Source organism: Galendromus occidentalis, unplaced genomic scaffold (assembly GCF_000255335.2).
Source record: "Galendromus occidentalis unplaced genomic scaffold, Mocc_1.1 scf7180000077202, whole genome shotgun sequence".
Lineage (NCBI taxonomy): Eukaryota > Metazoa > Arthropoda > Arachnida > Mesostigmata > Phytoseiidae > Galendromus > Galendromus occidentalis.
In genome coordinates, this window is record NW_003805190.1 from 315,897 (window position 1) to 330,300 (window position 14,404).

Below are 14,404 nucleotides of genomic sequence, written 5' to 3' on the forward strand. Positions count from 1 at the left end.
GAAAAAAAAATTGTTGGCACCGGGTCTCCGCGCTAATACTCAATATTCACTGGAATTACTGAGAAACATAGGTTTTCCCGATAGGAGGTCCAGCTCTCCCCTGATCTAGTGATGCTCCCGCCGCTGAATCGGGACCAAGTCCGGAACGGACAAAGGTGAACGAATTATCATGAATATTCGAGAGTTCTCACAGCAAATTAAATACGGGACGCTTTCCGCCTGAGATGGCTGAGAAGCTCCGGGACGTTCTGAAGCGTCCTGGTCGAGACAAGCTGCGACTCGCCATTCAAAGCCGAGCGGATCGATGCGCGGACCGCAGCCGTCATTCTCCATTCCTCCGCACCACAGTCAAACGCATGAATCATTCAACGTCTGGCTAATAGCTGTTCCTTGACCGAGAGGCTGTCGTAGCTGTCTTGAGGACTTTGAGGAATCGGATCTTCAAGCTTTGAGCGATACCACCAGGCAAGGAGGCGAGGCTTTGGGGTCGTCAGAGGCTCCCGGAATCAGAGAGCCCACGGATCAATCTTCAATTATCGTCGCAATGTCTAGAACCCTCCACAGGCTCTATCAGGTAGTTGTCATAGTCATAGGTGATGATTTCTGACCGCGTTGGCTCGTCTGTTCTAAGTTTCTTCTGCGACGGACCTAGCTCGCCTTATCAGGTCTCTGTGTCGGACTTGGTTTCTTCGCGAGCAGTATCCCACCGTCGAAACTCGGAAACCTCGACCGAGTGAGGGGGGGCATACATATAATACGAGTCTCGTAAAAAGCTCGGGGCTTTCCGTATTTGCCCGAAGTTCTATTAAGAGGAAGTTTGGAGAAGCTCTCCAATGGATCGAATGCTACCACAACATACATCCATCCTTCCTCCCACCTAACAGGGACGAAACTTCCGGGTTTGCCTCGCTTCGGATTACGGAAAGTGCAATGAGTCCCAGCGGGGCATGTTCCACGCCCCCCAATCGAGTTCCCAGTTCAATTCTGTGTATCTAACAACAAGCTGTTTAGTATTTCCGCTTCTCTGGCATTGTCTGGCAATCGTTCGATGGATTCCGCGTTCTGGCACACTACATCGGAGAGCATCTTCGTTCATTGGGAACCATCGAGAGGAGCTTCGATCGGAGCAAGTCGTGGGGATCGCTCAAAAGCATTATACACGAGCCTTGCCCTTTTCCTCAGAAAAAAGAACAGAAGACCCCGATAACGAGTGTCGGCCCGTTCCGTGGGGGTTATCCCAGCGTTGAGATGTCGGAGCTTGGGGTCGGTTCTCGACCGAATCGAACTCCAGTCAATAGCAGTCCATCCAGGTGTCGGATCGAACTTTCAGTACAAAATCGACAGGTCGATTATCGCTGCCAAAATCCTGAGGAGCTGAGGCCGCAGTCTTTTGTGCATCGTATCATGTCGTAATTGAAGCAGAGATCAGATCCGAAAACGGGGACTTCGGCGGTCTGAGTGGAACAGAACTTCCGCCGGAGCTCTCGAAAACCTGCCAGCTCATCCTCGAATCAAGCTGACCCCACGCAACGTCTCCGCAGAGAGCGACAAGAGATGGGGGGCAGATCTTGTGAGGAACGACGTCCTTCAATAATATGCAAATCTTCACCTACGACCGAGGATAGAGACTCCCAGGGTCGGCTTCATGCTGGCCGGTCTCCACGAGTTCTGAGTATCTTATGCTGTCGTCGCTCTCAAAGAAGCAACGACATCAAAAGATGGAGTAGGGAAACGTTCTTCATCACAAAAGAGGGCTCCAAACGAAGATCTGTTTATTCGCGAATCGTGTCGTAGGCTTTTCCAGCTTGCCTACCCCGAGGGTACCATAGCGCTTTCTTGAGCTAGCCATTGATGCTTCCATCGACGCCACAAGCCGGATAACACGCGCGAAAAATACGGTATTCGAGAATCGTTAGGCGCAAACCGCACGCCTCTCCAACACCCTTACGTTTTGTGAAGTCATCGCTCAGGACCCGACCGATGCTGTGGTATTCGATTTCGAACAGGTGTCGCGGCGACAGTCGGCGTCTCTGGACGTCGTCGGACATTCAATCGGGAAACGGGCAACAAACCACGCGAAATGTGATACCTAGGCAATAAAGGAACGGAACGAGGCGCGAAGTGACGCGGGGAAAATCCGAAGAGTCTTTTGAAACTGCACGTTTGAGCGTCGGGAGCTGTCCCTCCTTCGACTGCGAACTCCTCCGAACTTCAACTCGCAGCTTTGAGCGGACCGAACATCGGATTTGAACGGGATTTAGATGTCTCTTCGAGGTAAGAACGACCACCGGATTACCGAGGGACTGGCTACATACCTCACGTGTTATTTGAAGACGACGGTTCTCCTGTTTCCACGATATAGCTGTGAAATTCTCGAAAAAGCCCCCATCGGACTCCTGAACCCTGTGGGTGAGGAAGAAATCGGTTAGATCGAATTGATGAGGAAGAAAACAGGGTACAAATCATATCTATCTTTAGATTCGGTAATTAGGTGGTTCGCTGAATCGAAGTCGTCTAGAACAAGGAGCGTCACATTCGCGTCGAGTTGTGGACTAAAAGCCCCGACGATGAAAGATATCTACGATGAGCATGCGGGAGTATATGAAGCATGAGATTGGAGGTCCAGGCTCGTTTGAACATATTGTTCAACTATTGGAATGGATTCCCCACGGGCCTTCGAATCGGCTACCAAATCATGGAGCGGACTTCGGAAGCGGCCGCTGCTCGGTTCCCCTCAGATGAGAACGCGAATTCGGATTCTCGAATCGACGGGTACCGGTAGAGCGGTCGCTGTTTGCGGCGTTGATCAATGCATGGGCGTCACGGTATCCAATAATTCATTTTCCGACCGATCCAATCGCTCTGCATGCGCTCTCATGAAAGACGGATATATCACTTATTCATGTACCATCCTTCGGGGAGTCTGAGAGACGGCTGGGATTCCCGAACTCTCCGAAAATTGAAGAGCAACGAGTTTCATCTATACTCTTCTTCGCTCGTTCGGTGGCGATCGTCCGATCTCCCGTAGGCCTTCCATCTCTCCGCTGATGTTTCCGCTGCCCCTGAATATTTTCCATGAACCAATCAATCGCAAGACTTCATTTCAATTTCTCTAACGGAATAACTTCTCCCGACGATTCCTCCGCCCCCATACTTCCTCTGAAGTCGTGCCGAGACTCTCTCTCTCACGGAATTCTTCGGTCGTATTCAGTTCGCAATCCAGGGCTTGCACTATGTAATATATGTGTATATGTGTATGACTCCAGCGGCGACCCCTTCTTCCCGCAGACCACTTGTGTGCTCTAGAACTCTAGTGCCCGACGCCGTTGGATGAAATCGGCAACACGTCCAAATTCCATGACGCCGGAGAATCGTGCCACGCCTTCTTGCCATGCATATTATGTGATGAGCCGGAGTGCCCACCAATTAGTCGTGGATTTGATAATTGATCGATCACAAAATTGTTACACGGAAGCACCTCCGATAAACGGGCAGAAGATGCTCCGCCTTGGCTCGTGATCTCGACCGAACTCATTCGCTGAGAGAAGCTCGCTCGGCTATCCGAGAGGAGCCCCAGAAGTCACCGATCCGAGCAAAGGAAAGAACCACGTCGAGAACTCATGGCGTTTCCTTAACCGTGATTCCCAATGTTGTAAGTTTCAGTGTTCAGGAGAATTCCATCGGTCGTGTCCAATACCGGAATCAATCATCAGAATTCCAAAGGAAACGATTGATACCTACGATCGAGGAACTCTGCGCGAATCGTCTGGCTCAAGGATCGGCTCATCCCATCGGGGCGGGGGAGAGGGGCTGCCGCAAATGAAACGATGCCGTCGGGGGAAAGGCACGGAATGTTTCCCATCTCGTTTCCCCCGTTATTTCTCCATACGGCTCCTCTTTCCGGAGCGAATGAGGTCGTTTTGAGATTTTTCGCCTTCCACCGCCGCGCCGCAAAGTTTTAGGTTCCGGCAAACCGCTTGTGAGGCTTCCCCGGCAGCGGAGCCGGTGAGCCGCAGATGCCGTTCGTAAATATTTCAGCATTTAGAAGCCGACGCACCAGCGGGAAAAGAGTTTTATGATGCGCTGCCTGGCGCCCACTCCGAGGACCATTCCAAGACGCGGAACCGACACGACTTCCGCGTCGCCGAGAGGAGGCGGAGCCGAGCGGCGCAAGAGGAGCAAAACAAGATCGAAAGCGTTCCCCCCGAGTTTTCTGTGTAGGAGCGGCGCATACGGAGAATCGGTGAGGAAAATGTGCGAAATGGAAACGATCCCCCCTGCCTCTCGACCCCTCGCAGCGAGGTGTTGTTAAAATGAAGCATATGATCCTGCGCGGACGGGAAGATGGTAAGCCGGCTCTATTTATTACATTGGGTACAGTCCCCCTGAAAGACTATAGTAGAGCCGAGCATCAGAACATTTGGGATTAATACAAGGTGGGCACGTCGCGTCGTTACGAGATAGCCGGCTTTACCACCTGTCCCGGAATCCGTCGGTCGGATCCCTTTATGACACGCCCTTTGTACAGTGTCCTGAGCATGTTAGACGACCAGGAAGGAATCTTCAGCTCGGTATCGTACCCGCAAGGAGCCAAAACACCCTGGGCGAATCCATTGAATTTCGAGTTCTCTGAGTGGGTATGACCAAGCGACATCATCGGAGGCTTGTCACCTTCCGAAACCACCCATGGGGGTGGACTACTTTCCTATGCCCTCCAACGGCTTCAAGTGCCGAGTCTTCGGCTCTATAACGTCCCGCTTCCCCACGCCTTCTCCCGCCTTCTCATATTCTCGCCTCAATTTCCGAAACTCTGACAAGGTCATCGCATTCCTCGCGATGTTTATGAAACTTCGTCGGAGAGAAGTCGTCCTCCCTCAAAGTTCCAGACACGAAAGCGCCGAGAGACATCAACACGCGTCTCAACAACAATGAATGACGACATATTTCGGCGGCAGTATAAACTCATTCGTTATTCGGACACGTCGTTAGAAACTTTTTACGGCTCGTCCGTGCGAGTCGATTCCGAAATTTGATTTCGCGTCTTAATTCCCCTCCCGCTGCGGATGCGGTGCCCGCCGACGACTGCCCTTTCATTCGATGCACTGAACTTCGTGCATGCGAGATCGAAAGATTGCAGAAGCGAGAGTTGAGCTCATTTGAAGGCGAACGAATGTCTACTTCGGCGATGTCCCTGCTGGCGATCAGAACGATCAAAACTTCTCCTCTAGGCATGGCCAAGGCTTTGATGAGATTTCGAAACGAGCAGGAGTCTGGATTCCACTTTTTGGGGTTTCCGCTTCCCGACCGAACAGCGTCCCTGTTGAGTAGCACGAGATCTGTCATGAGCACATCTCGTTCTGATGTGATGCGAAAACGACAGACGGCAGCCTCTTGTCTTCCACTGGCTCGTTTCAGAAGACCGTGGGAAATCTCTGTGATCGTACCAGGAATGAGAGTCCATTTCGCGGTCGATTAGCAGACGGTTCGAGTGGAAAAGCTCCACCGGACCCATCATTAGCTAATCCCGCGTGTGCTGATCGAAGCAGCCCTGGTTCTGGCAATGATCTGACACGACAAAAAAAACATGAGAATCTGATAAGTCAGTGACAGCTCTGGTCACGAGAGGATTACCAGCTATCCACGTGACTTGATTTGATAGAGACTGCCGTGATCAGTGATCGGCGACGACATTCTGACCGAGATCAGATCGAGAGAGGGCACGTGTAGCTCGAAGTTCTCTTCGCAGCACCGAGGTTCCGGCGTTGAATTCGAAAAAGTTCTGAGGGTGGAAACCAGGGAGGATTCCGCCAGAAAAATGACGTCATTTCTAGGATCGAGAACGAAATATCCACGTGCATCGAATCCGACAGCTGAGGCAGCTGTGATCATTAACATTGCATTCGAACCGATTTGTTTCACGCTAATAGGCTTCCGAAAAGCGTGATGGAAAACTCGATGGGGCTACCGGCAAATAATCGTGCAGTATGTTCTCTTCTTCCAGCGAACTCGGGACGCGGGACGAGGAACCCATTTCAGCGATGGGAAATTCCCCAAGAATGAGTCCAAATATCTCCGTATGGAAGGTCGAAGTCGAGGGAAAATTCCAACTTCCTGATCGGAGATGACTGGGAAGTACTGGGCAAATTATTCAACATGCCTTTCGGCAAGAGAGATACCAATTCTCGGATTTACTCAAATGCGGCATAGGCCAGGTCCGCGGAAAAGCCAATTTCCATTCAGTTGCTGGACGTCATACAATAGATGGATGCGTCTATAAGAAAATGGGCCTTGCGGATCGATTGTGTGGTTGCAACGGGAAACGACAGATGTTCCTGACAAGCGCGAGTAGGTCAAAGGAGGGAACCTTCTGGCTGAGATGTGGCTACCTAGCGATGGGGGATTCCTCTGGAATGATTCTTCGTCCTCGTCACAGGGTGTTGTCATTCCTCATCATGGCCACCAGTGGCAACATATTCTGATTAACCACCTGCTGGACCATCTGGAAGTTCACCTCTGCGTCTCCGCTTGTCGCTCACAGGGGCTTGTGTCTGCAATTCCCTCCCACAGCTATTGGCACTTCGTAGCACCAGCAACTACTTCGAAAGGAGAAAAAGTTGGGCTGGGAGACTCGGAGGGTAAGGCGTCGACAACGCTCCTTCGACGGAACCCCCGTCCCGATCAGGACTTTCAGCGAAAAAAAGCGGAGGTGCAATTGCGCGAGCGTCGAAAAGTCGTCGTTGAAACAATCTCGTGTGTGATTTTATTTTTTCTCGCGTGGAACACCTGAGCGAACGTCACTCGTTTCTCACGAGAGTGTTCACAAATCGAATCGGAATCCAGAGGTCCGCCATCAAATCAATGCACACGCCTTGCCAGACATCAGCGATGGTGTAACCGAACGAGTGTTGCAATCATTTGTCGATGCAGCTGACGAAAAATATTGCGGACGGAGTCGTAAAACAAGTGAGTATGTTATCGTACCGGTCGTTGAGGCAGCCATGCATCGTTCATTTATTGTATCGCTCCTCATGCAGGAATTGCGGAAGAATGAACTCAGACAGAGCGACTATCGCATCTATTCATGGCGTGCTGCCCGTCGTTCTGACATCCGACAGCGGGAGCGGAGGAAGAAACCGTCATACGGAACACCTGGGAATCTTTCAGGTAGCGATTCGATTTTTGCAGCACAGCTGATCGCTCCGATCACGTTTTGATCCGCCGTCTCGTATAGTCAAACCTGGGTGCAATATGTAGAGGGACATCACTGCGCAGCCTCACTTGTATCGGTGTTAACATGGTCCCCTCCGAAATTTGAGCCACTCTCGCTTGAGTGATCGCAGCAACGGATTTAAGAAGTTCAGAAGATGCTCCCGAATCGCTAAGCCCCGGAGAAGCCGTGACCTCGGAAAATCCCGCGCGCACCGCGCCCAAGGACATCGATCGCTGAGGATTCCTGAGCTCGCGGGTCGATAACATACGTTTGTCTTTCTCAGTCAGGACAAATCACGCCTTAGCGATGCAATAAAGGATCGTTCGTGGACCCGCGAGTAACCAACCAGAGCCGTTTGATCATGAAGAGAATGAAAACGTCATAATTATTATTATTATTATTATTACTATCATTATTATTTCGCTCCACGCGTCAGCAGGTTAGCGAAAAGCTTTCTAATTAACGTTCGCATGTCCCGTCGAACCCAGCATTTCACTTCCCTATACGCGCTCTGGCCGCTCGTGACGCGAGAGGCGACTGATCCGGGCCCTAACCAATTTTAACGAGAAGTCGATGCGCTTTCTTTACATGAACTGATCGTGAAACGCAACCGTCCTCTTATCTCGCCTCTGTCTCCCGTCGAACACTGTACGGGCTGTATTGTCCCAATCAGCTGGAAATATTTTACTTATGTGTTGTTGTTGTCTATAATTAAGGGCCATTATTATTCTACATCATGAGGGGAGAAAATCTTTGGCGAAAAGAAATCGCGTCTCCTCTCGAGAATCCGTCGGGCCGATGGCTTTCGGACTGGGTTTAGATGCTGGGGCTGACCCGCGAGCGATCATCTGTCACGTCCCGCAGCTTTCATCTACCCGCGGGGAAGACGAGAGGTGGAGCAAGAGGCCCGACTCTGGGAGGTACAGTACACAACTAAAAACACAATGCATAACGACAAATTGAACACAGCTTGATGCAAGAGATTTTTGTCTGGATGGATCTGGTGGAGAAGGCCCCGGCGTTCCAGAGGACGCAACTCGAAATCTATCTTTGATTCGAGACTCGAGATTGATTAGAGGATCTGTAGAATTCTCGAAATGACGGATAACTCAGTCATGATCGGAACTTCGTCTGCCGTGGGTGATACGATGGCATCCCTGCTTTCCGGAATTCGTGCTCGCCATTGTCTTGAAGGACCGAATCGCGCAAAGGAGTCCCTGTGGGGCTCAGACACAATCGAATAGCTGCTCTCCGCCCGCACCGAACGCGCTTGCGTGCAGAGAAAGTCGGGGAAGCGGGCTGCAATTATCGCAGTCTGAACTCACTCAATCGAACACACTCGCTCCTTCCGCAGATCGAGCGTTTCAAAGCGCGATTCCACAGCCGACGCAGTGGTCGTCCAATCGAAAAGCCTCCCAAACCGCATCAGGGCACCAATACAATACCGTTCCGGCGATGAAGTTTCGAAAGCTCTCGGAGAGTCGGAATTCGAGTTACCCAAGCCGGCGGCAGACTTCATGATTCGAAACTCTTTTTTTTCAGGGACAATCTGTTCACCTGGAAAGTCTCGGGTAATGTTTGCGTATCATTGCTCGACCGGAGGGAGATCTCGCGAGCGTGGGTAGGTACAAGGAGATCGAAAACTCCGAATCATCCGTCGAAGTTTAGAGCCGACGTCGTATGAGTTCTCATACAATGTCGGCGAACTTTTGTCTCTGACGCAACGAATCTGCAAGTCAATGCGAACATGGAGCTCCTTTGTTTAATTAGGACTGAATCGAGACCGTCTAACTGCCAGCTCGCTACTCGTTGGACAAAGTTCGCTCGCTTTTGTCTTATTTGTCCGAAGAATACTTCGCGGTCTCTTTACTGAAATTCCGTCTGTCTATTGCGGATTGTCTCCGTCGAAACATTTCTGAAATCCTTCCCCTGCAAACATCCGAAGGAGAGGGAAAACTCCGGCGCCACTCGAGTGGCTTCGTGGAGATTCCCTCGACCACCGTCCACGGAGCGGTCCTCACCGGAGAGCAGACCCCTCTTGAGAGGTTTCCACGATCCAGGCCGCGCGACTCCGGCACGGATCGTTCTCTCCTCCACGACTCACATCGGCTCTTTCGTGTCCAGACTGCCCATTCCTCTCATCGTAGACGAGATCGTTCCTCCATTGGAACAATTCTGCCTATTCGGTCGGAGTACGGTCTATCAAGGTGCTCGGGGATAAATCCTTCGGGCGACTATCGTGGCAACCAGCCGGAGAAGGACGTCAACTCTCCTCCTCTTCCCGCCCTGTGCGAGAACACTGAGAGGGAAAAAGCCTCAATTTCTTCGCCGGATCCTGAATGTGCGAAGCCCGATAAAAACCGTGGGGGTGGCGTCTCTTTCGTCCCCGTACGTTTTTATATCCTTGCTTACACGGTGCTTCGTTGTGTGGCGGAGTTCACGCGTAATATCCGCGCTGTCCGTCCACCAACGAGTTAGCATGGGGGGAATGGGACTCCCAGTACCCGTCGAGGAGAGCTGCAGCGGAATGCCTCGATTCCTGCTGATGTTACTACGTGTACGAAGCCTCGGAGTGTTTCTACTTGTAGACGATTCGAGACTGATATCGCAGACCGACCGCGCAGTGCAACATCTGACACGTATTCATTCTCTGAATACAAGATGCAGCTTACGACATACTCCACCTAGAAAGAAGTACGGGCGTAGTGCGAAGGTTCCCGTCGGCGGAAAGAAGCGGAGCTGAGAACAGCTTCCACAATACGAGCGAATTCGCGACGGAGGAATTCCCGAACACTCGGGAGAGGTCCGAGAAGTGACTAAACCGGGAAAAGAATTGAACCGCCTGACGCATTCATCGCGGAAATTCAGAGACTGCGGAACAATGGTGACGCAACAGAAAGAACGACTTCGAAGTCAATCGCTGCAGATCGCCTCGGAAGGTTACGTCTCACAGGCCTCTAATAAGCGGATTACTTATTGCCTGCCGTTGAGCGTTGCTTGTTTGATACGGCAGTGACAAGCTTAGCCCCCAGAGTCGCGTCCCGAACAGAGATTAAAACGATTAGACTTTGAACGGGACGGGTACGGAGCCACGGAAAGTCCGGAGACGATCAATTACCGAAGCGAGGCTCTCGGAGATGCTTAAAACTTTGCATTCCTTCCAGTCTTTTTTCCCTCGCTGTCCACGAATGTGGTTATCAGGGGTTCTGCACTTCCCACGACAATCCGCCCTGAGCCCTTGAGTTGATCGTTTGTTGGCGAAACTGAGACTTCCGGAGGAGTCCACAACGATATTCCGTAGTACAATGAGTACCGCGACGCTCCCTTCGCGCGACGGGAAGCATCCGATCGTCCTCGAAAGGATGAGCACTACGCGGACGATACCTACTCTCATTTTCTGGGTGAGACTCTCTGACGATTCCTCGCGAGTTTCACTCGCATCGGTGCTTACCTCGGTATCGCAGCAGTTCCGAAAACTTGCTCGCGGGATTCCGGATTTCCCCACCGGGGACTGACGATCAGCTTGAAAATTACAGTTTTTCGTCCATTCAATGAATGGAGACCCTTCCTTCCAGATGAGCCTATCTGTATGGTGCCTCCGGAGATTCTACAATCAATATGAGGCTTCATCTATGTATGAGGCTTCATCTTACACGGGTCGCATGAACGGGTCGATGCAAACTCCGCTCGGCTTCTGTCCCTGAGCGAGCACGCTCACAGCTAATCTCACGCGTTCCGGCGACAAACAAAGTCTTAAAGGGCAACTTGGGATTAGCAGTCGCGAGCCTGTTACAGTACGAGCGAAAGCTTGCCACAAGGGTCGTGATGTGCACCGCGATGAGCCGCCACGAAGATCAGGAATACCCCATCTGAGGAGGTTTGCGCGCTTTTCGTGGCAATTAATGCGACCCACGCCTCGCGAACTTGCCAGCAATTCCATCATTACCTCGACATTTTGCAGAGCTTTCGAGAACCCGGAAATACCCCCATGTGAATGGGTCACATGGAGGGACTTTTGTACAGCCTCTCAACTTTCCTGGACCTTTCGGGAACTGTCACCTTCGATCGAGTGTTCTTCTCCCGATAGACGCGAAGGTGGATCGGGATACGTAATTGCATCGTTTCGCAGATTCAGATTCGGATATCGGCTCGTCTGCATACGGAACACAAGCAGATTCGCGCGGGAAACCCGAGAGGCGGTAAACGGAAAAACGGCTGCATGATAACAAAAATTCACCTCAGAGATATATGACACGAAGGCGTTTGCTCGCAATACGGAGCTCTGCGCGAAGAGGGTAGGAGCTTCCTTTAAGGAAAAACTGGGGGTTCACGCGGGAGCGCTCCGTTTCGCGCCAGCGAAGCCGGACGAAGGACGTGGGTGCAAGGAAATTGGGGTGAAGAGGAAAAACCTCCGATTCTGCATTCATCCGTCGGCTCACCCAGACGCCACATTCGGGCCGGCGGCTTAGGCTAAAATCCCCAGCAGGTTTTTCCATTTCATTCCGTCTTTGGCCGCAGAGCCAACCAAACATCAAATCGCGAGGCCTTGGGACGGAAATTGTTTCGAGGCGACGTGCTTACATATTCGTTCCATCAACCTTGAAACTCGACTACGAGCTGCATTTTCCTTCGCGAGATTCACGAGACTTGGGTACGTCCGCCATCGATGACCCATTGCTCGCGTCCGCGTCCAGGCTCGGGAGTTACACGCGCTAGTAGAGCGAACGCTTCGACACGAGTCCCGATTGGCGCTGAGGAGGTTTTTGATTCACGACAGTCGAATTTCCTCTCCCATTCCCAGAGTTGGCCTGACAACTTACGAATGAGTGACTCGCAGAGTGACAGCTTTTTCCCGCCTTACGGGCATCTTGGTTCATAGCGACAGGATCACCTGCACCGCCATCACCCTCTCAATCTTGAGGACAGTTCGGTGAGTCGCGATCCCGCGGACGACTGATATTGTGGACCAAGGCGGGATTACCGCGAAAGTGAGCGTGACTCCGCGTGATCAGATGTGAGCAGCTGCTTAAATGTTTAACCAAAATCAATCGGAGATGGCGACCGATATAGGTACCTAGAGAGTTTCTGCGACGGATTGAGAGAGCAATCTGTCGATCACTTCTCCCAGACACCGGCGCGGGGTCGCGACGCGACTCTGACGTGGTTTGCTCCAGCGTCGCGTCGTCCGTAGTCTCTCGGAGGAACTTTGTTTTCGACCGTCCCAGAACCGGTCCCGACCCTCGGGTATGGCGACCTGTTCAATGGGGGGAGCTTGATCCCTCTTGTCTCCACGGTCCCTTTCAATTCTTGGGAGGAACTGCATGACACCGTCGATAGAACATTGATCATTGATCATGGCTCGTCGGTTTTGCGGAGCAACCACCGCATGTTGCAGCCCGGATGCATGATCAAAGTTCTCCCTCAAGGAGAATTATTGGGCGGGAATGAGTGTAGAACTGATTATTACTGGCTGGGTCTTCTGCCAAGATGCCAATGGATTGGAACTCCGACTTGGAGCCCCGACTTCCGGCTCCGTTGTGCGATAACCAAGATCCCGCTGAAGAATCTTCAGCGAGTCTTTAGAATTCATGTAGGATCGATATAAATTCGCTTGTGTCGCCGTAGAGTAGCCATCCGACTGGGGACCAAGCGCCTCTAAGCGCGAGCCGTCTGTGGATTCAAATATTCGATCCGCAGTCGATAGACAAAGCGAGAGACTCGAACCATGGAATCAAACCCTGATCGTACCTGTTGCCGTGTGGCGTGCTCAGAACGAAATGTCACGTTGCTGTCAATGCTCCCGTCGAATCGTCTCTAGCCTGCTCGCTGTCCGAGCGTTCCGACCGTACCCGATGATTTCAACAGCCGGATATTGTGCATTGAAGAGTCGGATGAGAGCTCTGTTCCCCCATCGAAACAACGAGTAATTGAAGCACGCTCGTCTTTATCGGAGGAAGCAGCAAATTACGCATTCGATAAGTAGAGATTATCGATGCATACAAGGAGACATTCTAGCAACGCAGAACGCTCTCAGCATAGTGCCACGGTCGAAACCCTTTATTTCACAGTGAAGCGAATCCAATGATGAGATCACCCTTCTTCTATCGGCACGCTTCTCGACTGAGTTTATCGGTCGACGGTTTTACTCAGAGTGCACCGGTCGCGGGCGGACGACTTCGGTGAGCAACTTTTCGCACGCCGTCAGGCTGACCAGAGCTCAAGCCGAGAAGTGTTGTTCCGCTGCATATGAGATCATACAAGTGAATTGTAAACATTCTCCAGCATACCGGTTGTCTCGCAGAGAACAAGGAACCGAGCGGCTGTAGGGGCTAGACGTGCGTAGCTTAGACAGTCACGGTCAGGTTAACAAGATTTCGTGGCGCTCACGCTCTCACACACTCTCTTGAGCCGAAGATTGGAATTCTCGGCCAAGCTGAGCTTCCGATCGCATTTCAGGATCGATAATTTAGGGTCGGTCGATTGATCGACTCGGAGACGAGGGTTTTTTTCTCGGAGTTCTCTCTCGCAGGACGGCACTAAAAATTAGAGAGCTATGCTTGCCGACCCTGGGGAACGGCTCCTATCATTCCTGGTCCGAAGCGAGCCGTGTCTCACGAAGGCGGCAGTACGAGTTACCGCTGCCTCAAGGAGGTGATAATGATCGGAAGCGCCTCAGTGAGCGTCCCGAATTCGGATTCGACGCCTGGCGAGGCTGAGTTCCTTCCTTTCGAGTCTACGAACAGGAGGAGTGGAATGCAGCGGATTCGGACCACTGCGCTGAGTTGGAATATAGAGACGAACTTCCTGTCCCCATATTCAACTCGGTTATTTATACATTACCACTTTCCCCGCCTCTCGATTGCTGAATCCAAGCCCGTTCCCCACTCGAGAAGCCGCCATGTATCGATCCACGTGTCCCCGATCGTCCCAGCTCTGACAGGTTTATACAACAAGATACCCGCTGGGCGCTCACTGAATTCCGATGCGGATGATGTCGGTAATACATTGCGGGTGTCCCCGTATCTTTCTTCCGGAGCATTTCCTCCGATGCAACGGTATACCGCACGCGGTCGATCCAACGGTGATGGATCGGCGTCATTCACCAGGAAGAAGCCACGCTTGCTCTCAGGCGGCAGGACCACTCGAAGCTTCGTGCTTATGCCTAGGATTCAGAGCCGCAAAGAGGCGAATTAT

At 51.9% G+C, this 14,404-nt stretch overlaps 1 protein-coding gene across 1 annotated transcript in view; it reads right to left on the reverse strand.

Annotated features, from left to right (window-relative positions):
* LOC100899881 (BAI1-associated protein 3) overlaps positions 1–14,404 on the reverse strand; it is a 55,208-nt gene that overhangs the window by 30,708 nt on the left and 10,096 nt on the right. The window contains exon 2 of the mRNA XM_029111043.1: positions 2,316–2,403. Within this exon, the coding sequence (XP_028966876.1) occupies positions 2,316–2,403 (88 nt within the window). The remainder of the gene's footprint in view (positions 1–2,315; positions 2,404–14,404) is intronic.